The sequence below is a fragment of the Megascapheus bottae genome, chromosome 25, assembly GCF_031878675.1.
Source record: "Megascapheus bottae isolate mThoBot1 chromosome 25, mThoBot2.hap1, whole genome shotgun sequence".
In the NCBI taxonomy this organism is placed as follows: domain Eukaryota; kingdom Metazoa; phylum Chordata; class Mammalia; order Rodentia; family Geomyidae; genus Megascapheus; species Megascapheus bottae.
Window position 1 is genome coordinate 3,696,345 of NC_143533.1, and position 21,930 is coordinate 3,718,274.

The window sequence follows — 21,930 nt, forward strand, 5'->3', positions numbered from 1 at the left end:
GAGGGGCTCCCCTACTTTCAGAGAAGTCTGGAACCAACTTTACCCCACGGAGCCAGAGGAAGACAAACATAGTTCGGCCACACCTGAACTCAAAGCCCTGCCGGGCCCGGCGGAAGCGCACCTGTAGTAGGACTGGGACAGCTGGTAGGACATGGGCACAAAGGGCAGGGCCCGGTTCTTCTTGGGGCCCAGGAGGTGGTTGACGCGGCGCCGGTTGACCAGGCCCTTCTTCTGGCAGTCCACGAAGGCCTTGACGAGCACCGGCTCCCGGTACTTGCGGTAGAGGTGGAACGTCTGCAACATAGCACCCGACGACGACAGGTGAGGGAGGCGCCGGGCCCAGGGACAGACAGGTCATGGATGGGGACACCTAGAGGAGGCCGGCTGGCGATGGCGCTTCTCCCATGTCCCACCTACAGGTGTCTACCAGGTGGGAAAGGGGGGCAGCAGACATCAAAGCCTATCTTTTCTGTGTGTGTCGGTGCTGGGCTTGTACTCAAGGCCTCGGGCTAGCTTTTTCCACTCAAGGTTGGAGCCCTACCACTTGAGTCACACCTCTACTTCTGGCTTTTTTTTTTTTGCTGGCTGACTGGAGTCTCTCAGAGACAGGCACTATTCAGGAGGCAGAGATCTGAGGGTCACTGTGTGAAGCCAACCTGGCTTCAAGAAAGTCTGTGAGACTCATGTCCAGCGAATCATCAGGAAGTAGTAGAGAGCTAGCCTGGAGCAAAAAAAGCTCACATACAGAGCCCAGGCCCTGAGTTCAAATCCCATAATTGACTTTTAAAATAAAAGGTCTCCAATTTGTCTGCCCAGGCTGGCTTAGAATCCTGATCCTCCGATCTCAGCCTCCTGAGAAGCCAGGATTACAGGCGTGCGCCAGCAGCACCTGCTCCAAGTCTCTTTAGGCAGAGACTCCAGGAACTAGCACAGGGCGATGTCTGGCGTTACCTCTGTGCTCAAGCCCCAGCACAGACTTGGACACAGCTCTGTGGTAAGAACATTGACCTAGTGTGTACAAGCCCCGCAAATACACAAAAATAAGCGAACAAAGCCTCTGACAAAGATGGCAGACGCTAGGGCCGGAGCCTCCAGAGCCCAGCGGCACAGGAACAGCGGGCACCCACCTGGAAGGACTGGCAGGACTTCATCTGGCTGTTGGACAGGGACAGTGTGCTCTGGATCAGGTTCTGCAGCACCAGTGAATGGATGTCGTCCACGCTGAAGAGGTGGCACAGCATGAGAAGGGGTGGGGACAGGCGGGGCCGGAGGGGGCCGGAGGGGACCGGAGGGGGCTCTGCCTCTCCTCACGTTTGACTCGGGTCCCTGCCCATTCGCCTGATGGCCTTCACGTGAGCACCAAAGCCAGTCACAATGCAGAGCCAAACACAACCCCAACAGGTGCTGTTAGGACTTACAAGTTTCCAAGGAGGGCTGGGGCGGGGGGCAAGGGTTTGCCCAGTGGCAATGGATGCCATGGCTAGAACTAGTTACAGGACAGCTGGCTAAGGTAGTCTGTGGCAGCAGACTGGGCACTGTCTTACCCTCTTATTCTGCCCCTGGGAGCAGACAGGTGAACCAAGCAGCAGAGGAGAGAGGGAAAGGTGGTGGCTCCCGTGAGTGTCCTCACCTGTGAAGGGCGTCCTCTTTCCGGATGCGATCCTTCTCATCCCCGATGGCCAATACGCGGTACCTGCGGGGGGACAGGAGAGCACAGCAGTGATGGCTGAGCTGGTGCTGGCTTGAGATGGCCGCTTGCTGCTGACAAGTGGGACGGGATGCCACACTCACCCAAAGCCGAACACTACATACTGAATTCAACCACACTGTACCATGTTGTGCCCATCAAGTGAAGCTGTCTTAAGCAGGACAGGTGGAGAGGATGGACTGACTGGGACCCAGGGCCTAGCTACTAGAGTAGGATGCAGAACTAGGCTCACTATGATTAGAAAACAAGACACCAGAAGAGCCTGGAAGATTCTACAAGGAATCTGAAAAGAATGATCTCGAGAAACCAGGTAGAAGGCAGCTGGAACCGAGAAAGGGATAAAAGAACAAAGTCTCAGGTTTCAGTGATCATATACTACCCAGTGACTAGTTAACGGTTAACACACCACACATCACGAACACAGGCTATGGAAACACACACAAGGAAGTTGGATGTGGTGGCCCACGCCAGTAACTCCAGGGAGAGGGAGATTCTGAGCTGAAGGACAGCCTGGACTACAGAGTAAGACCCTGCCTCAAACAACTAAGGGCTAGGGAGGTATGCCTCAGCAGGATAGAAAGAACATCTCAGGTTCCAGCTCCAATACTGGATGGATGGATGGATGGATGGATGGATGGATGGATGGATGAATGAATGAATGAGAGAATTGTTGCCTTTGATGGTAGAATGATGACGACTTCTCTATCTCTTCTGTGAGTCTCATCCCAAGCAAAAAAGTATAAAGAGTGACCATTTTAAGAACATAGACATTTGTAAGACATGTCCTCCTGAAATACAGTGCCAAGCAAAAGCCCCTTTTCAGAGAAGTGCATCAACTACTTTCAGCCAAGCGGGAAAAGTACAGAACTCTTTTCCATTCTGCCTGGCCTGTAGAGGGCTCTGGGTCAAGGCCAGTGTTAAACCACTACGAGTGCCACGAGCTCGGTCCCCACTATGGATCCCGAGCTCTGCTGTTAGAGGCTCTTCCAGAAGTTGACTCCTGCTTTACTGCAAATGTGGGGACATAAATCACAAGCAGGTCAACAGGCCAGAGATGTATTTAAAACTGAACATGTGCCATGTGGGATTCTAGAAACAGTTTACTGCAGAAGTAAAGCCAAGCCCAGCAAAGGGCTAAAGGCAGCCAAGCCCAGGATCACTACCTGGGCCTAGTGCCAGGGCCATGGCTGGATGGAAAAGTGACAGCCAATGGGCACTCAGCGAGAGAAGGAGCTGCCAATGAGCGCTCTGTCCAGCAGTGGGGACAAAGGGTTCACACTGCCACCACCAGCCTATAGGCCTGGACTGCACATTTTTAGAGGGTTCTGTGTTGGAAGGCCAGTGAGCTCTTAAGCTGAGTGGCTGGGCTGGAGAGAGCAGGGCTCTGGCATGGAGCCGCCCAGGGTCAACCCTGGCTGTGTGCTGCTGTGTGTAGCTGAGTGCTGGCTCCTCCCTGTGTCTGTGGCTTCAGCGGTGGCTCAAGCTGTCACCAAGCTCTCCTCACTCACGTCACCACGTGTCACCTGCGAAGCCTCACTGACTGTCCCTCCTGGAGCTCACCTGGAGAACAGCTCCTGCAGCGTGTCAGGGATCTCCAGGTTTGTGTTCTTCAGAGCCGAGCTGAACTTCTCCTTCAGCTTCTCCACAAATTCCTTGAACTCATCGGCACACACCTTTGACGTGAGTGGGGAGAGGTGAGCCCTGCCCCTCCATGGAGAGGCATCAAGCCACGTCTTGTGACCAACTCCTTCCCCGCATCCACAGAGGGAGGCGGCAGACCTTCCCACCCCAGGAGCCTCTGGGGCATGCGTGCTCCCTGCCTCCCTTTCAGCCACGGACTTTCCTGCCCAGGCTGGCTTTGAACCATGATCTTCAGCTCTCAGCGTACTGGGTAGTCAGGATTACAGGCGTGAGCCACCAGCGCTTGACTCTATCTTTTCTTAAATATTGGAGCCTGCCCTGTGTGTGTTTGGGAGTCAGAACAGTCACCACTCACGCCACTCAGCCTAGACTGGACAGCTGGGGCCCAGCTGAGGGGCTCAGGCCCCTGGGGTTCTGGGGCAGCTCTGGTAAGGTGGGGGGGAGGCTGAGCTCTAGTGGTCACCTGCAGCCTTCAGTGACTGGTAGACAGGAAGGTGACCCCCCCCCCCCAGTATGGAGAGGTGCCCTCTGCTGGTCTATACAGCCTGGGTGAACATGGCACTGCCACCGCCAGACGGCTTGCCCAGGAGGCTGCACTGGTCTGTCACTTGCATCCCCATGACCCCAGCAGCCTGGCAGCCTGTGCCTCCTCTCCATAGGGGCTTACTGCCCTCCTGGCCTCTTAGGTACTGGACAGGCGCCTGGGGCAGGGCTGGGACAGCTCGGCAAGTGAACACAAGCAGACTCCTCACCCACCACCATCAACACACGGAAAGCAGCACCCTGGGAAGGCTGGGTGGCTCCATTTCTGAAGAGCTGCCCCACGTTGGGAGTTCAAGGCTGAAGGACTGAACACTAGTTTCCCAAAGGAGCAGGAAACGGATCCCATTTGTGGGCCTGGCAGAGGCACCATTGGGGGACCAGGCCAGCACTTGCTACCAGGCTTAAAGCAGGCTGGGCCCTGAGGCCTACCTTTGGGTCTTCGTAGTCAGACCGTCGGTTCATGAAGTCTCCAACGAGAGCTTTATCTTGGTACACCTCAGCTAGGCAGACCCTGTGCCAAGGCAAGGGAGAATGAAGTCTGGAGCTGTACCTGTGTCCACGTGCTGGCCAGCAGGGTGCTTCTCTACTCCACGGTCCTTTAAGTACACACCCTCTGCCCCTGTGACGCTGGTCCTGGCCATGTGGCTGTCACTCCACAACCTGGGCCAGGCAGCCCAGATCCAGCGCTCACTGCACGGCCACTATCTGTGACACCTCTCTACCCAGACCTGCTTCTCTTTCTGAACGAGGTCAGGGTGGAGGGTCATCCAGGGAGGACTCCAGAGGGGAAGGAGCCACGGGGAAAGGCCTGATCCTGATTTTGCTCCTGAGGGTGGGGCTGTCTAGCTGTCACACTGGCATCTGGTATGCAGAGGGCAAGGTGACAGCCCCAGTGCAGTCCCAGAGTCAACAGTGTCAGGACTGCCCACTCACAGTGTGGCCAACTGCAGGCAGCCGAGGGCCTGGCCCAGGGCATCAAGCACCCACCCCTCTCCCTGGCCCCTCTCACTCCTGTGGAGGGATGAGCTTGCTGCTAACAGCCCAGCCAGAGGCAGAGGCTGTGACTCCCGGGTCACGGCACTGTGGGGATGGAGCTGAGTGTGTTCTGTCCCATGATCTCAGGTCCTGATTTCTTGTGAGTGAGCTACAAGATGGGCTGCTCCCAGCGAGCAAAGCTGAAGGTGAACTGGCCTCCACCCCTGCCCATGGACTCCAAGACCACTCAGTGGATGGCAGAATGGAAAAGCACACACGGCAGGGCGCTTGCCCAGACCATGCCAGGCCCCAGGAAAACCAAGGGCAACCAGCAGGCAGACTCTACATAGGACAGGCTCCACCTGCATCCCCCGCTGGAGAGGTAGGCAAGGCTGGAGGAGAGAATGGCCTAGAAGTCTAAGGATTGTCTGCTTACTTGTAGTTCAGATAGGCTTGAGGGTTTTTGACTATGTAGCGGGCTCTCCGGCCAACTGAGTGAGAAGTTTTATCCAAGGACTCTTCAAAGGTGGAGTGCAGAATGTCCCGCACCACCTGCCATGTGACAAACGGGCCCTTCACCTGCACCCAAGAGCAGAAACGGAAATTCAGTGCCTGTAGGGTCTGAGGAGTGACCGGGGACTGGGGATCCTAACTGGCTTCTGTGGCCGACAGGTCACCACCGCCTCTGAGGGCACACTGCATGTGTGGTGCTGTGAAGCACAAATGTTCATGCCTTCTACAGACAGGATGGCCCCGAGCTGAAGGGCACAGGAGCTGGTGAGGAGCCTTAGCGGTGGTGGTGGGGTGGGGAGAGTTGGGGCACGCTTTGGCTCCAGCACCATTACAAAAGAAGGGTTTGCTACACAGGCAGGGAGTGGAGACACTCAAGGAGCTGGGCCATGCAGTGTCACCAGCCCCAAGGATGTGAGGCACTTGGGACAGGAGAGGCTCCATGAGTACTGGCCTCAGAGTCAGGCCACGCCAGTGGCAATGGGCTGGGGGCGGGGCCTGAAAGGGGCGGGGCGGGCTGGGGGCGGGGCTAGGGCCGGCGGGGCACCTTGGCATTGAGGACATTGCTGGCGATGCGGCAGAGCATGAGCAGCCCGTCCTCCTGCGTGGACCAGGACACGCGCAGCCGTGTCATCCTCTGCAGGGCGCTCTGGTCCGCCTCGTCGTGGTAGCGCAGCCGTTTGTCTGCAGGTTCCGGGAGCTCACCTGAACCACAGGGAGAGGAGAGGGCGCCTCAGGTGGCCGGCACGGAGCTGCCACTCCAGAGACTCCACCTTCTCAGGGCGCCCGCAGGAGACTTGGCCCTCCTGTTACGCCATTCCCCTTCCTCTGGCTAAGTTTCCGGGTGCCAGGCCGGGCAGCCCCAGGGCAGCCCACTGTTGTTTGTCTGCTGATCTTGGCTCGTGCTTGCTCCCCTTGGATGCCACGTCCTCTGAGGGGGGCTTACCCTTCCAGATTCCCACAATCAGCCAAACTGAGAGGGCCCCCAACCACGGAGCACCCACTGAACAAGCCACTGAAGGCAGGCTCCTGCCTCAATGCTGTTGTATAACACATGGGGACCACCCTGGTGACATGCAAGTGGATCTAAAAGCTGACACTTGCTGTCTCATGGAGGACCCCAAATAAGACTGGACGAGGACCCAAGGGATGTGTGGAGGGGGCTCCAGTGCTCCTCCACATCCAGACAACCCAAGACAGACAGAAGAGGCAAAGCAAAGCTGAACAGGGCTCAGTGGGGGATGAGGACATTCTGGAGGAGCTGAGGGAAAGGCATGCAGGGCACGAGGTGGGGGGCACGCGGGGAGCCTGTGCACGGCCCTCTGGGTGTGGGGCCAAGCCCAGCAACCCGCGTCTCCTGCACAGCCCTGGCACCCAATCACGAAGCCCAGAAGAGGCAAGGACCCTGCAGAACCTTTCTTACTCCTCTTCATCCTCTTCCCAGGGTCCTTCTTCAGCCGCCTCCGCTTCTGGCTCCTGCCGCCTTGCACTCGGTGGTTGCGGCCCAGCAGCGACTCCTGGTCCAGCTGCAACAGCTCCTCCCGCTCCGCGTACACGTCCATGTTTGTTTTCGCTTCTCCCCAGACCGGCAGCCGGCCTGTGCCTGGAAAGCACGTTAAGACACAGTGGCCTCAGCTGGGGCTGCCAGGCCCAGCATGCCCCGTGGCCTCCATGGCGGGCAGGCGGGGCTCGGCACACACCTCCGGCAGCCAGCGGTATGGGGCGCCGGGACAGGAAGGTCTGCAGCCTCACAGTGAACCCGCTCTCGGCGACAATGTTCTCCTGAAAGACAAGCACTGCACTGAAGTCACGGGGTCCAGGCAGCCCCTCCGACCAGGCTAGGGCTTCATCTGTGGCTTGCCTATTCAGGCGCAGTGGGGACCTCTCCCCCCCTCCCCGCATCCAGAACCCACCCACCTTTCTGGCTTTGTTGATGATGTAACTGGTCCAGATCCAGTTGCGCTTGAGGTGGGCATAGAAACTAGAATCAAGCCCGGCAGCTCCCAGCCCATCTCCAGGTACCACACCTTCATCCACAACCTCGCGGCTCCCCCTGAGAAAGAAACAGAAGAGGAAACCAAGAGACTACAGTGTGTATGGGCGGGAGGGGTGCCCTTTGAGTGTGACCAGAGTTCACCTCCCCGGAAAAGCACCAACAGGAACGGGCAAAGAGCTTGGGAGATGGCCACCTTCCCATCAAAGACAAAAGATGAGCTGTGGGGCAAATGAAAACTAGCCCTGAGAGCAAGAGGCCCCGAGTTCAAGCCCCAGTACCAGCACCACAAAAAAAAAAAAAAAAGAAGGCAGATGGTTACATAGGATTAAACTTCCAACTTCCAATAGATGGAATTAAGACACAGTATGTGAGGCTGGGAATGTGGCTTAGTGGTGGGTACTTGCCTAGCATGCACAAGGCCCTGGGTTCAGTCCACAGTACCACACAAATAAATTAAAATAAAAAGTATGTGAGCTGGATGCTGGTGGCTCACGTCTGTAACCCTAGCTACTCAGGAGGCTGAGATCTGAAGTCTAGGCAGGAAAAGTCCTACAGACTTATCTCTAACTATTAGCAAAAATCCATAGCGGTGGTTCAAGTGGTGAAGCACCAACCTCGATCAGTGAAAGCTTAGGAACAATGCCCAGGACTTGGGTTCCAGCGTGCATGTCAACTCAGAAACAATATGTAGGCTAGGGCTGGGAGGGTGGCCTAGTAACAGACTGCTTACCCAGCATGCACAAAGTCTTGGGTTTGATTCCTCGGAATCCACATACACAGAAAAGGCCAAAAGTGGTACTGTGGCTCAAGTGGTAGAGTGCTAGTCTTGAGAAAACCCAGACAGTGCCCAGGCCCTGAGTTTAAGCCCCAGGACTGGTTTAAAAAAAAGAAAAACAATATGTAGGTTAAATAAGTGATCGATGCTACATGTGTTCACAGACTACCAACTGCTGCTTCTGCAGGGCTCTGGGCCTCAGGGCCCCATGGCATCAGCAGGGCTGAGGCCCCTGACATGGCAGAGCTGCCAGGGATTGAGGACAGCACAGAGGAAGGGGGACGCACGTGGTGTACTCCAGCATGGCACACTTGCGCTCCAGGTTGTGCTTGTCGATGGCACTCTCCTGCTCCTTCTGCAGGCTGCCCTCCTGTTCCTCGCCCTGCCCCTGGCTGCTCTTCTGGACACATGGGCAGCGCACCACGCCTGGAAGAACAAAGACGACCTCAGTGGCCTCAGCCTTACAGGGGTGCTTGACACCACTGCCCCAGGTGTGAGGACCTGGCGCTGGGAAAGGCAGGGCGGGGTCAGAGGAAAGGAAACCTAAAACAGGGAGTTTGCCCAGCAGTCTATATGGGACAGCGGGGCAGGCAGCACAGCCACCACTTTTAGTTCCTGCACATAAGCTAGGATTAAACCCATGGAGGGGGGGACGCAACACTGTCACTTCCAAGCTAGCCACTGGAGCTCTGAGGGCTGGTTACAGAGGGAGGCCGTGGCCAGTGAGACGACAGTACCCAGTGGGGTGTTGAGGCAGACGCATTGCAGGTCAAACCAGTAACTCTCCACGTCCTGCATGGATTCGAGCACGTACAGACGCCGCTCGAAGGGCCGAGTGCTGTGGGCTATGTTGTAGTGGGGGTCACAGATGGTGGTGTCAATGATCACTGCGTTCTTCTTCAGGTACACGAAGACCTGCAGGGGAGCCCCACGGGAGAGAGGTGTGGGGAGGGGGTGGTCAGTGTTCCGGCTGCTTTGGTGGTCAGGATCCTGGGGCTGGTTGGGGGCGGGGGGGATTACCTGGTCTTTGTCCTGGAACTTCTCTGTGGGGCCAAACTGCAGAAGCCCCATGTAACACAGTCTCTGAAGGTTCTCCACAACCGAGAAGATATACCGCCTGCAACACAGAGGGGAGCTGATGCCCACAACATGGGGTAGCCGCAGGCAGGGGGCGGGTTCTCCGCAGGCACATGGGCGCTTCTTTTTTCTAGCTGGGCTGCCTCCAGCTGGCACTGGGAGAGGCCCAGAGCTGCCCTTCCTACCCCCGAGCAGGGGTAGAAAGAAGGCCGGCCCACACCTGGGCTTGATTTGGAGAGCAAATGCGACAGAAGGAATCAAAACTTGAGGCTTTCTGGCCATGAGGGTGGCGCCTCTTCAAGGGCCCCGCCCCCCTGGCCTAGTAGGGACGTGAGCTGGGGTCTAGGCCCTCACCTCTTGTATAGGAGCTGCTGCCGGATGGACCTGGGGAGGCACCGGATGAGGGTATGTTTCTTCAGAGGGTCGTTCAGAAACTCCTCGAGTTTGTCTACCTACAGAAGCCATCTGCAAGTTGAGCCCAGTCCGAGGCCAGGGACAACCACTAGACTTGGGGAAGGGACCCCCCTCTCCCCATCCCTGCTGTCTGCCTCTCTGCTCTCCCAGCCACCGAGTCATGTTGCTGGGGCGACAGACATCATACACAGCACAGTAAAAAAGACTAAAAGAAAAAGTACCAAAACCATGAGCAGTGATTCCTTCTGGGAGTGATATACAGCTAGTTTCTATTTTACCTAATTTCTAAAGCCATGTTTTGTTGTACCATAATTATCTTTCTGCCTATCCAAATGAAAGATCTAGCTAGAAAAACAAGTCTTTAGTATATGCCATCCATCCATCCACCCATCCATCCATCCACCCATTTATTTATCCACCAGTCCACTCACCCATCATCCATACATCCATCCCTCTCTCCACCCATGATTCATCCATCTACCTACCCATACCATCCATTCACCAATCCACCTACTGGTCATCCATCTATCCATCTATCCATGCACCCCCCCATTCATTCATTCATTCATTCATCCATCCACCCATCCATCTTTGTAGCTCCAGGCACTTTTCCTCACCAGGTGTATGCACCCCATGTTGTCACCAGTACCTTGTAGCTGACTTGCACAATCTGGATGAAGATGGAGAGGGGCAGGCAGAGGAGAATGTCACTGACGAGAGCCCAGCCAAAGCCAAAGTCTCTGTGGATTGGGATGGGAGGGACGTAGCGCATCCATGACGCGTCGTCCACGTACACTATGAAGGAAAGCAGAGGGAATCACTCTTGGTGGAGGTGATCCACTCTTGATGGCGAGGCTGTCTCAGTTATCAGACAGAAGAGTGGGACAGGGGGCCGGGGTCAGGAAGCACTCTGGGAGCACCAGGGGACGGGGACATGGTGGGCCCTCCCACCTGTCTCTGGGGTGGGCTCCACTTCAGTCTCCTGGGCAATGCCCTCAAGGAGATCCTTGGCGTCGGAGGCTGCCCAGTCACTTCCCAGGGAGGAGCGCGGGGCCCCTGCCTTGCCCGACCTCCTCTCACTACTGAAGCTCGTCTTCTCCACCGTGTGGCTGGCCGGGTGCCCATAGATCAGGTACCACAGGAACGTGTGGATCACCCGCAGCCGAGGCATTTTGGGCAAAAACCCAAGGGAACGCCCAAGTCCAGGAACTGAAGGAGAGAGGGGAGGGTGGTGCTTGAGAAACTGAAGCTTAAAATTCAGCTCAATGTACCTCAAATGACTGCCCAGGAGATGCCAAGCTTGCTTGGTCCTCCCTCCCTGGTGGGAAATAGGCACATCAGATGGACACGGCCAGCAGAGAAATACTGAGGGGAAGGAGGCGGCCTGACAGGCATGGTCGGAGGCCTGAGCCTCCTTTTTCTGTTGCTCTAGATGGGCTCTGACTTGCTCGCAGTGGAGCTGGGTACCACACAGGAGCAGGCATGGTGGCTGACCCCACCCACTACAGGGCAGGCCACGTGGCTGGGGATCCACGCTCAGTCCAGCCTGTGTCGGGGCAGTGCCATGCAAGGGGCACCCTTGGAGGGAAACCAGGCAAACTGCCTCTGCGGCTTCCATGCCCCAGGCTAGACACTGCTGGTGGCGAGGCTGGGGCCCTGCGATGCCAAGGCAGCCCTCCTTCTCCAGTAGTACCCTGACCACAGAGCACTGAGCACCTGCTGGAGCAGACTGGTAGGGAAGAGGGAAGAGCTGGCGCGGTTAGAACCAGGAAAACCACATGGGCATTTAGTGATGGGGGAATGGCCTGTGGCTAATGGAATGTTTCAGCTAAGTGTACTGAGTAAAAGCACTGGTGCTGAGAGCAAAGTCCTTGGGCTGGGCTTGGGCATCAGCTCAGGCCACCCATCAGCCTGGTCCAGTCCACCAGACAAGAACGGTATCCACCTTGCAGTGAGGGACCTGGGATAGCAGCGATGATGAACGCTCTCTTGGGGCCTAGCTGGTGAGTGAGACCTGACAGAGCTGAGTGGAGAACGCTGAAGGCCCTCACACCCGAGTGCAGAAGAAGCAAAATCCAACCAATCACACACCAGGCACGGCTCTTTACCTACAACTGGCTTGTAATTTTTAAGGGGAGGCACGCCCATTTTCTCTTCTGTCTTCTTGGCCCGAGTGTTGTCGGACTTGGAGGGGCTGGTTAGGTACGTGTCTCCTGGGGCGCTCTGGGCCTCGGTTTCATGACTTTCTTCTTCCACCTCCTCTTGGGGTGCTGGGGGCTGGGGAATCTTCACCCTGCACATGGGTCATGAGGCAACTCAAGGGCTGGGAGAATGGTGGGTCTGTCTGTGGCGATCAAACCAAGCCTGTGGCGCCTGGCATTCATACTCACTCCCCATGGCTCAAATGATGTGCACTAATGCTATCTGCCTCGGTGACCAAGGCATGGGGATGGGGGTCCCCAGAGGCACATACCTGCCTATACGGCTACTGCTGCCACCCAAGGACGGAGCCCAGAGTCCTGGGCCTCCGCCATTACACACGACAGCAAGCAGGACATGGTGGCAGAGCATGCCATACATTCGAGTTTGCAGTCAGGGTGAGCTGGGCCACTAGAGGCCACCTCTGGACTCCTGAGAATTTCCCTCAGCCTGTATAGATGCCCAAAGCTCAGAAAGGAGAGCCACTCAGTGCCACGACGAGACTGGGCAGCTGGCCCCGCAGACGACAGAGGCTGAGGGCAAAGGCGGCAGGCAACCTGGAGCCTGAGGGACCCCTTGGGCTGGGAGGACCATGCTACTTGCTCAAATGAGAGAGTGCTGATGTTGGGGAGGGGGGAAGCAGGGCCTAGGTGGCCCTGAGGAGTGACTCCTGGGTGTGGCAGACACTTGCCTGTTGGCGGTGCTTGAGTTGGAGATGCGGAAGCGAACCTGCTCAATGGCGCTTCTGACCAGAGGGTCGTTCTGATCCATGGATGGGTGCACGACCAGGTCCACCTGCAGAAAGGGCGGAACTGAGGGAGGGCGGGCCAAAGAAGCCACAATGTGTCTAGAGCAAGTTCCAGTACAACAGCGCTGCGTGGGTCTAACCGATCCAGAAGGCAATTCCAAGAAGCAAACCAGACCTGTGCTTATGACAATCTGCTGTTCAGATCCAACTGCGGTGCCCTGGCTAAGCCCTCATCACAGCCTGCAGGGCTCCCAGGCTGCCTGGAGCTGTGCCCTATACCTGCTCTGCTAAATCCTGTACCTGCCTCTCCCGTGCCACAAGTGTCAAGGCTTCCATCTGGTGGAAAGGCAGGTGGCTGCCTGTCTCTGAGCTCTCCCTCTGAATGGCCAGGATAGGGTGTAGGATTGCTTTTGATTTGCCTTCCAAGGCTATGGGATGGTAGCAAATGGGTGTCTCTGGGGAGCTAGCGCCACTGCTACCTTCTCCCTGCCTCTCTTGCCACATTAAAAAAAAAAAAAATCTGTCAGGATATTTTTATATTACTCTGATGTAGAAATAATGGAGCCAGAAATTAAGGCAAAATAAAAATTTCTCTTTAAAATAGCCATTGCGCGGAGGTCATGCCTGTAGTCCTAACTATTCAGGAAGCTGAGATCCGAGGATCATGGTCCAAAGTCAGCTATGGTTCAAAGTGGTAGAATGCTAGCCTAGAGCTTAAAAGCTCAGGGACAGGGACCGGGAATTTGGCCTAGTGGTTAAAGTGCTTGCCTAGCATGCATGAATACCCGGGTTCGATTCCTCGGTACCACATACATAGAAAAAAGCTGGAAGTGGTGCTGAGGCTCAAGTGGTAGAGCTCTAGCCTTGAGAAAGTCCAAGGACAGGGCTCAGGCCCTGAGCTCAAGCCCAGGACTGGCAAAAAAGAAAAAAAAAAAGCTCAGGGACAGTGCCCAGGCCCCAAGTTCAAGCCCCATAACCACCACCACCAAAAAAAAAAAAAACAAAAAACAAAACAATGTTGATCCAGGCACTGGGGGCCAATGCCTGTCATTCTAGCTACTCAGGAAGCTGAGATCTGAAGATCAGAGTCAGAGCCAGTCTGGGCAGGAAAGTCCATGAGAATCTCATCTGCCATGAACCACCAGAAACCAGAAGTAGAGCTGTAGCTCAAAGTGGTAAATCGCTAGCCTTGAGTGAAAAAAGAGCTCAGGGACAGTACCCAAGCCCAGAGTTCAAGCTCCACAGCTGACCAAAAAAAAAAAAAAAAAGAAGCCATTGCAAAGTGGGTGACAGCAATCAAAGGGGTAACAGTGACCAAGATGCAGTGTACTTATAACCTGGCTTCTGGAATTGGGGCCCCTTTACATGAGTGCTTAGAAATATTTAACAAATAGACATTCCATTATTTTGGGGAAGTAAACTGTTTTCTGTCAACAGAATATTGACACAACCATATAACAAGTAATTTAACACGATGTAATTAAAGGTGACATTTACCGTTTTAAGTGATAAAAGCTGAACTTTTTTTCTCTCCAAGGTTGAGAGTGTAATAGCTTCAGTCAGCTAGCATCATATTAAAGCCTATGTTTTCTGTGACTCTTTCAGCGCATACTTATAATTGCTATACCCCCTGGAAAAATCTAGAGTAATTTAAATAGAAAATTAATAGGAAACTTAGAAAAGAAAAAAAAAAGCCCTAGTAGAATAAAAGAGATGTCACTCCAAGATTCGTGGGCAGCAGTAACAGGTTAAGTAGAAAACGAGGGCAAGAGCCGCTACCTTCTTCTTGATGCCGTCCTGGACCACTGTGGTCCGGTAGAGCCTCAGGAGCCCCTCTTCAGACAGGTTCCGCACCAAGCGGACGATGGACTTCTTACAGCACTTGGTGGCCACGCCCTCCTGCTTCTCCTGGTCCATAATCATCTTCTGGATCCTGCCACACAACAAAATAAGCAGGTCATCTTCCCCACTGCCACGTGGAAGGCCACGGAGTCCCGTGCAGATGCACACTGGAGAGGAATCACAGGGGCTTCCCACACCGGGCAGATGTCCTGGAATGTCCAGCAAGCGCTCTTCAGGGGAAGGCAAAGCAAAAGCAATCCTTCGTCCTCTCCCAGCCATTCAGAGGGAGGGCTCTGGGACGGGCAGGCTCATGTGAAGAGGGGACAGACAGGGGACAGGAAGGGGACGAGCTCCCATGAAGAGGGGACGGACGGGATGGGCGGGGGATGGGCTCACGTGAAGAGGCTCTCGATGAGGCGCAGGTTGGTGACGGCCTCGATGATCAGGTTTCTGCGCTTCAGCAGGCGGTAGGTTTTGTGGGAGTTGTCCTGGCCCCCGCTGTGCCTTCCACTCTTCTGGGAACCACTGCTCTCCTGGAGGAGCCAGAGGCAGGGGCTCAGCGAGGCTGGGGACAGCCCACCTGAGGGGTGTGCACCCCTCTTGCTCAAAACACAAGGTCGGCGGCAGTGGACAGGATCCCATCCCCCTAGCCCCATTCCCGGCTCTCAGGTGAGGCGGGGCCAGCAACCCGGCACCGTTCCATGGTTCTGCCAGTCTCTGTGGATGGGAGACCACTGTCCTCAAGCTTCCCGATTCTGTTCTCAGCTCACAGCAGAAGCCTGGCCTTGCTGGCCAAGGTGACTGGGGGGGGGGGGGGGGGGTTCACAAGGCAGCAGCTCAGCAAGGATATTAGGACATGTGACCAACGTCTCCTTCCTGTCCTCAGGAGCTCAACCCTGGGCCATCTATCCGCAGTGAACCCGAATGAGGACAGCACAGTCGCTTGGGGCCACTTCCGCCCATAGGAGGCACCCTCAGGAAATGGCAGCTCACCCCAGGCCGGGCCCTTAGCTCTCTTTTGTGGCTGTGGGGCCTCCACACAGGGTCCTTACAGCAGAAGCCGAGCTCTATGCTCATAGGGCACCTGGAGACACGGCGGCGGCACAGGCTAACTGAACCTGTGCTAGGAAAGGCTTTGTGTGCTCATTCCTCCCCAGGTGGTGGTTGAGGGGTGCCTTGAATTACCATGTCTTTAGAACAGTGTCTGAACACAATGAACTGCTTCCTAATTAGATGTTTACAATGTAACTGGCCTTGCCCTTGAAGCAGGTTTCCAACCCTGCAGAGCTGACATCCTGAGCCAAATGGCTCACCAAGGGGAGAAGTTTACCACGTGCTTTAAACCTGAGACCCTGCCTTAAACACCCTTCTGTGTCCCTGCACTCTTGTAGAATCCTCCCCTCCGTAGCGACCATCAAAATCAGAGGGGCATGCTAGTGATGTATGCGGCCACTCTAGGAAAGGAGTGTGTGAACGAGATGTGGCTGTTAGAGACTGATCCATGCGGGGTTCAACAGCGCAGGGGATGCTCGAGGCCGTCCACTGCCCGGCCTCTTATGAGCCCTCACATCTGCTCCCCAACACTACTGACCTTATCTAGCCGGACCTCCTCGATCACGGCGATGTCCCCGTTATTGTTCTCCACGCAGTGAGAGCCGTAGGCTGCGAGGTCGGAGGAGCTGCTGGTGTCCCCGTCTCTGACCCCCAAGCCCTTCTCCTCAGCGGCCCCCAGGGAAGCAGATGGCAGGGCCTTCATCGGGTTTCCGGCCTTCCAGCCACCTGTGAGGAGGGCAAATTGGAGGATGCGCGGAGGCTAGGAGGGCTCACTGCAGGTCGTGGTGGGACACCGCCACGCCACCTGGCCCCAACCCACAATTCCTAGACGCAAACCCTGGGGTAGATCATCGTGGGGCCAGAGCATGTGCCATGGAGGATGCAGATCGCGGGGCCAGGCCCTCCCCAGCAACCACTACGGGACGCGGGGCACGCCCTGGGGTCCCACTCAGGCCAGCCCTCGGGGTGCACAGCTCGCAGCCCCTGTGCGCCCTACCTTTGCCTGGCGTAGAGTGGTGGGGCTGAGCGCCGGGCCCTGCGTCCTTCTGGCCCTGGTGTGCGCGGCCCTTGCGCTTGGGGGCGCGGCCCTCCTCCTCGCTGTCCGACTCGGAGAGGAAGGCGTCTTCTCCTTCGGGCTCGGGCAGCAGGGCGTCCTCCAGCACGGAGGCCAGGCTGACGGTGGTGAGCAGCTCACCGCGGGCCTTCTCCCGCGCGTACTGGCGGCTCAGGTCGCTCTCCTCGGCGAAGGCACATGTGATGTACTTGGTGGTCCGCTGCCGGCCTTCATCTTCCATGAAGCCCTGGGGAGGGGGGGAGGTGCACACGCTCAGCACACTCCAGAGACTGGGGCCCCCTTCCGGCCTAGCACCCTTGTCTGTCCTCCCCCAAAGGCCCCAGCCTGCTGGGACGCTTTCCTTAACTGTGACCTCGAGGCCGTGTGTGGAGGCCGCCAGAACCTTGAGGGTCTCACAGACTTTCCTGCCAGGATTGGCTTTGAACTGCCGGCCTCAGAGCTCAGCCTCCTAGGATTACAGACATAGCCCCCAGCTCCTAGCACTCCTTTACTTTTCAGAAAAGCAAACACAAACGAGAGCCTCACTGAGTGGAGACAGCCCAAGCAGTGGGCCTGCGAATGGCCTCCCGGCTAGACGGGGCGGGGGAGGGGGGGCGGGCAGGACGTTACCTTGACAACCTTGAACCGCTGAAGAAGCCGACACAGCATTCGGGCCTCCAGCTTCCCCACGTTCATGGCCACGCGGATCTCAGCTTGAGAAATGCCTTTCGTGCCTCTGCGTTCAACTGGGAGAAACAGCACACTTGAGCCCCACCAGCCCGGCCTGGCCCCTGGCTACCTTCCTGCCAGGCCTCTCACCTTCTCCTAGGGATGCTGCCCCAGACGCAACAGTAACTCCCCTTCCTCCAGGGGTGCTCCTCATCTGACCTCCATAGCCAGCACCTCACCCCACGTCGGAAGGTGGCTTTCCCACCTCAGTATTTTCCACACACATCAAGGTGACTCCTTCCTTCCTTTTGTCATTCGTGGGGCTCCACAGCTCCACTTCAGGTTTTGGGGTGGGGAATTGGAGATGAGAGGGGCTGGAAATGTGGTTTAGTGGTACAGTGCTTACCTAACACCCATGAAGCCCTGGGTTTGATTCCTGAGAAGCACATACACAGAAAAGGCCACAAGTGGCGCTGTGGCTCAAGTGGCAGAATGCTAGCTTTGAGCAAAAGAAGCTCAGGGACAGTGCCCAGGCCCTGAGTTCAAGCCCCAGAACTAAGTGGGGGGGGGGGGGAGGGAGAGAGAGGGAAGAAGAGAGAGGGAGAGGGAGGAGGAAAAAGAATTGGGGATAAGATTTTCATTGACTTTCTTGCCTGGACTGGCTTTGAACCATGACCCTCAGATCCCAGCATCCTTAGTAGCTAGGATTATAGGAGCGAGCAACTGACACCGTTTTAAAAAGAACCAGAGTTATTGTTAACTCAGAAACTTTTGTTCTGGAGATTGTGGATCCTATTGCCTTAGCCTCACCTATACAAGTGTGCACTCTTCACCTTCCTGTTTCCACACACAGGCACTGGGGCACCAGACACTTCCCCGTCCCGTGGGCAGGGGAAGGATCAAGTCAGCTTCTGGAAAGAAGGACTGGCCGGTGCCTCACTGCTCTCTGCTTTTGTGTGGCCTGGCCCAAGCATTTCTCCCTGCTGCTGTCCCATCTATCTCTAAGGGACAAAGCCATTCATACCTCACCTGGAAGGAACTTTAGGGGACAGTAGATGGCTCCCCAGTAAGGCTTCATTCTTGATGTAGGGCTGTTAGAAGGCGTCTGGGATAAGGGTGGAGTTCTTACTTTCAGGGACAGGATTAGTTACCTTGAGAGCTGGTTTTTCTAGACACAAGGATACCCTTTGTGTTGTGTCTCTTTTACGTTGGCTGCCTTCCTGCTTTTCTTCTACAACGTGGCACAAGACAATGCCCTTACCAGAGCCAATGCCAGCACCTAACCTAAGCCTCCAGACTGCTAAGTCAATACAAAGTTGCTGCTAGGGGTCAGTGGTTCATATCTATAATACCAGGTACTCCGGAGGCTGCAATCTGAGGATCACAGTCCGAAGTCAGCTGGGGTAAAAAAAAAAAATCCACGAGACCTATCTTCAAGTAACGACTAAAAAGACAGAAGTGAACCTATGGCTCAGTGGTAGTGTACTAGCCTTGAACACAACAGCTCAGGGACAGTGTCTCGGCCCTGAGGTTCAAGTCCCCAGAACAGCACAAACACACAGCCTCTTTTCTTTATAAACTGTTCAGTTTCAGGCACTTCATTATAGTACCAGGAAATGGGGTGAGACCAACAGCGAGTCTTCTGGGAGCTTTCTGCACGCCAGGCGCTGCCCTGGACCTTTTAGACTCCTATCGTTTGTGTTCACACTGAGCTAGTGTGGCTAACTTTAGATGTACACTTGGGCGAATTAGGGACGGCTGGTCAAGCGTTATTTCTCTCCTGGATCTGGGAGACCTTTTCCATCCCGGGCCTCCACCTGCTGGGCTTGCACCATGGCTCAGTAGGCTATGGGGTGGGGGGGACATAAAACAATTCCCCTACTAAACCGCTTCACACGGGCACCTCTCCAGATGCTAACGCTTCTACTTGTCTAAGAACCTCTGGGAATACACCCACCTTACAGAGGCCAGGCCTTGCTGCTCACCCAGCGAGGTGGCCATCGGCTGATCTCAAAGCCCAAGCGCCTGGAAGGCAATGGCCTTGAGAGCTGCACTGTGGCACGGTGGCACACTTCCCGGTGTGGCATGGCACCACAGCAGAGCCCCGATCCCCTGCCTGGCCCCAGTGGCTCGGGACTCACTGAGCTCGTAGGTCTGCGTGAGCATGTCCCGCTCGAACACGATGTCCACCGGGGGCACGCCCTTGGAGATGACTTCCTCGTCATCGTCATCATCATGGTCATCGTCCACCTTGCGCTTGAACTCCTTCCGCAGCCTGAGACACCGCACCATGACGTCCGTCCCTGGGGACAGCACATGGGTCATGGCGTATACAAACCCATCCACGCGCTTGAGTAAACGAGCAGGGCGCTGGTGGCTCACACCTATAATCCTAGACACTCAGGAGGCTAACACCGGAGGATTGGGACTTGAAGCCAGGCCAGGCAGGGAAGTCCATGAGACTTATCTTCAATGAATCAGCAGAAAGTGAAGAGTGGAGGTGTGGCTCAAGTGGTAGAACATTATCCTAAAGGCACCAGTCCCTCCTCACTTCTCTCTCCCAGCCGGCAGGGGGCGCTCAAGAGCTATACTGGCAGCACTTGCTGACTCCCCCGCAAGGGTTAGGGGGAGCAGCACAACCCCTTCCGCCAGCCTTTCTGGTACATTTGGGGATCCCATGAAAACACAACTAAGAAAGGCAAAGGCCACCAGGGCTGAGCATGAGAAACCCCCAACGGCGCTTTCATTGCAGAAGCTCGATGAACTGGGTGGTGGCACTTTCCCAGCTCAGGAGTGGTAGGGCAGGGCCGTCCCAGGCAGCGTGGGAAGCAGAGAAATGCCCTCCATGCCCCAGCAGCGACCACCCTATCTTAGGTGACAAAAGGGATCGTGCAGGCGTGCAGTTAGGGTTTGTGGGTCCTGTCCCATGCAGGACTGTGGAATAAGGAGAGGATTCCGGCTGGCCAGGGTGGGACCATGAAGCAGCAGAGTCCTCCTAAGACTCAGAGCCCGGGAGACACATTCCAGCCTGAAGCTAGAGGAGAAACAGAACCACAGCTGAGGGAGGTAGACGGCCTCCAGAATCAGGAAGAGGCCAGGGGACCCCTACCCAACCCCCGGTCAGGGCCTTGGGCCAGGCACTATGCCACAGACATGACACTAATGAACCCAGAAAACCTCACACCCTGAGGCAGGCAGGTCCCCACAAGCCTCACTCCACTTGTGGGTGCCAAAGCACAGACTTGCTTAGGCTTGGGGGCTTGTTTAGAGTGATGAAGCTACCCAGACGCAGAGCCAGCACTGACCCAGTGCTGAACTTAGGACCTTGAATTCCCTCAGCTTGCTTGCTCCAACCCAAGCACTTTCTAGTTAGTTAGAGATGGGAGTCTTTTTCTGCCTAGGATGGCTTTAAAATGCAATCCTCTACGTCGCACGCTCCTGGGTAGCTAGGATTACAGGAGTGAGCTACCAGCCCTGGCCTACAGGGAGGCATCAGAGGCACCATGACATCTGTTAGCCAGCTGCTCACCACTGGCGGTGCTGGGGCTAGACTGCTCCTGGGCCTAGTGAGGCAGCGCTGCCTTCAGTGGACAGAGGAACGTAGCCAGGGGTCGGGTGGTGTCAGGAGCTGTGTACTTCTGCCTGTGGCGCACAGCATTTCTCTGTCATGCACCCAGCAAACGCTCTTTCTTGTGCCCCAGGAGAAACAAAGTAAGAACAAGCTTGGGTGATTTCTGATGAGGAGGAGTGTGGGCTCTGGAGTCCACTATCTACCCCTGGCTGGGTGACATGTTCTCTCGGTGCCTCAGTTTCCTCCCACCTGCCTCAGAGATCACTTAGTCTGCCGTGTAACAATGGTCAGTTAACACTTGCTACTGGATTTATCCTCACTATCAGTCCCATGACAACCTAGAAAAACACAGATGAGGATCAAATATCAAACCCTGTCAACGGAGGCTGAAAATGTCACCAGACTGCTTGGGGACTCCAGATCCATTTGATTCCACAAACATTTATTCTGTATTTCAGAAAGCTGCCGGGCGGAGCCAGGAGAAACTGGCAGGGCCATGGGTTTAGCTGTCATGCCAGCCTGGGTTTGAGCTCTGGTTCCACCAAAGGGAGCCTCAGTCTTGGCACTGATAATACAACATCAGCCTCTGCCCTGAGAGACACCAAGAGCTCTGTGCACATCCACAGTGCCAAACATGCCACAGCTCTACTCCCAGCGTGCACTGGGCTTGAGAAGGCGCTGCGGCCTCACCCAAGCTGGTGCTGGGAGGTGAAGGGGAATGGTGTGTGCCTGGAGGGGCAAGGACACACAGGAGGCACATTAGGAGGAAGAGGGCAGGCATGCCAGGCACAGCACACAAAGGGACAGGTCCTGGAGAAGGGAAGCAGAATGCAGGTCTGTCCAGGCAGAGTACACTGTAGGTTGATTTGGGGTAAAGTGTCAAAGTGACAAGGCAACCAGGCGAGGTAGCTCATGCTTGTAATCCTAGCCGTTCAGGAGGCTGACATCTGAGGATCAAGGTTCAAAGCCAGCCGGAGCACTAAAGGAGAGTGAGACTCTTAGCTCCAATTAACCACTAGAAAACGGGAAGTGGCGCTGTGGTTTAGGGGGTAGGATGGTAGTCTTGAGCTGAAGAACTCAGGGACGACACCCAAGCCCAGAGTTCAAGCCCCACCATCCACCAAAAAAAAAAAAAAAAAAAAAAAAAAAAAACCC

The 21,930-nt window shown here is 55.8% G+C and overlaps 1 protein-coding gene across 1 annotated transcript in view; it reads right to left on the reverse strand.

Annotated features, from left to right (window-relative positions):
* Gtf3c1 (general transcription factor IIIC subunit 1) overlaps nt 1-21,930 on the reverse strand; it is a 43,813-nt gene that overhangs the window by 4,510 nt on the left and 17,373 nt on the right. The window contains exons 7-30 of the mRNA XM_090357880.1: nt 19,346-19,507; nt 17,166-17,281; nt 16,479-16,782; nt 16,020-16,207; nt 14,825-14,961; nt 14,366-14,519; nt 12,530-12,633; nt 11,748-11,932; nt 10,591-10,848; nt 10,289-10,434; nt 9,580-9,677; nt 9,169-9,265; nt 8,886-9,063; nt 8,436-8,574; nt 7,295-7,430; nt 7,078-7,159; nt 6,792-6,980; nt 5,925-6,082; nt 5,304-5,446; nt 4,322-4,403; nt 3,269-3,381; nt 1,631-1,693; nt 1,128-1,221; nt 122-294 (exon numbers count right to left, since the gene is read on the reverse strand). Of these exons, the coding sequence (XP_090214006.1) occupies nt 122-294; nt 1,128-1,221; nt 1,631-1,693; nt 3,269-3,381; nt 4,322-4,403; nt 5,304-5,446; nt 5,925-6,082; nt 6,792-6,980; nt 7,078-7,159; nt 7,295-7,430; nt 8,436-8,574; nt 8,886-9,063; nt 9,169-9,265; nt 9,580-9,677; nt 10,289-10,434; nt 10,591-10,848; nt 11,748-11,932; nt 12,530-12,633; nt 14,366-14,519; nt 14,825-14,961; nt 16,020-16,207; nt 16,479-16,782; nt 17,166-17,281; nt 19,346-19,507 (3,499 nt within the window). The remainder of the gene's footprint in view (nt 1-121; nt 295-1,127; nt 1,222-1,630; nt 1,694-3,268; nt 3,382-4,321; nt 4,404-5,303; nt 5,447-5,924; nt 6,083-6,791; nt 6,981-7,077; nt 7,160-7,294; nt 7,431-8,435; nt 8,575-8,885; nt 9,064-9,168; nt 9,266-9,579; nt 9,678-10,288; nt 10,435-10,590; nt 10,849-11,747; nt 11,933-12,529; nt 12,634-14,365; nt 14,520-14,824; nt 14,962-16,019; nt 16,208-16,478; nt 16,783-17,165; nt 17,282-19,345; nt 19,508-21,930) is intronic.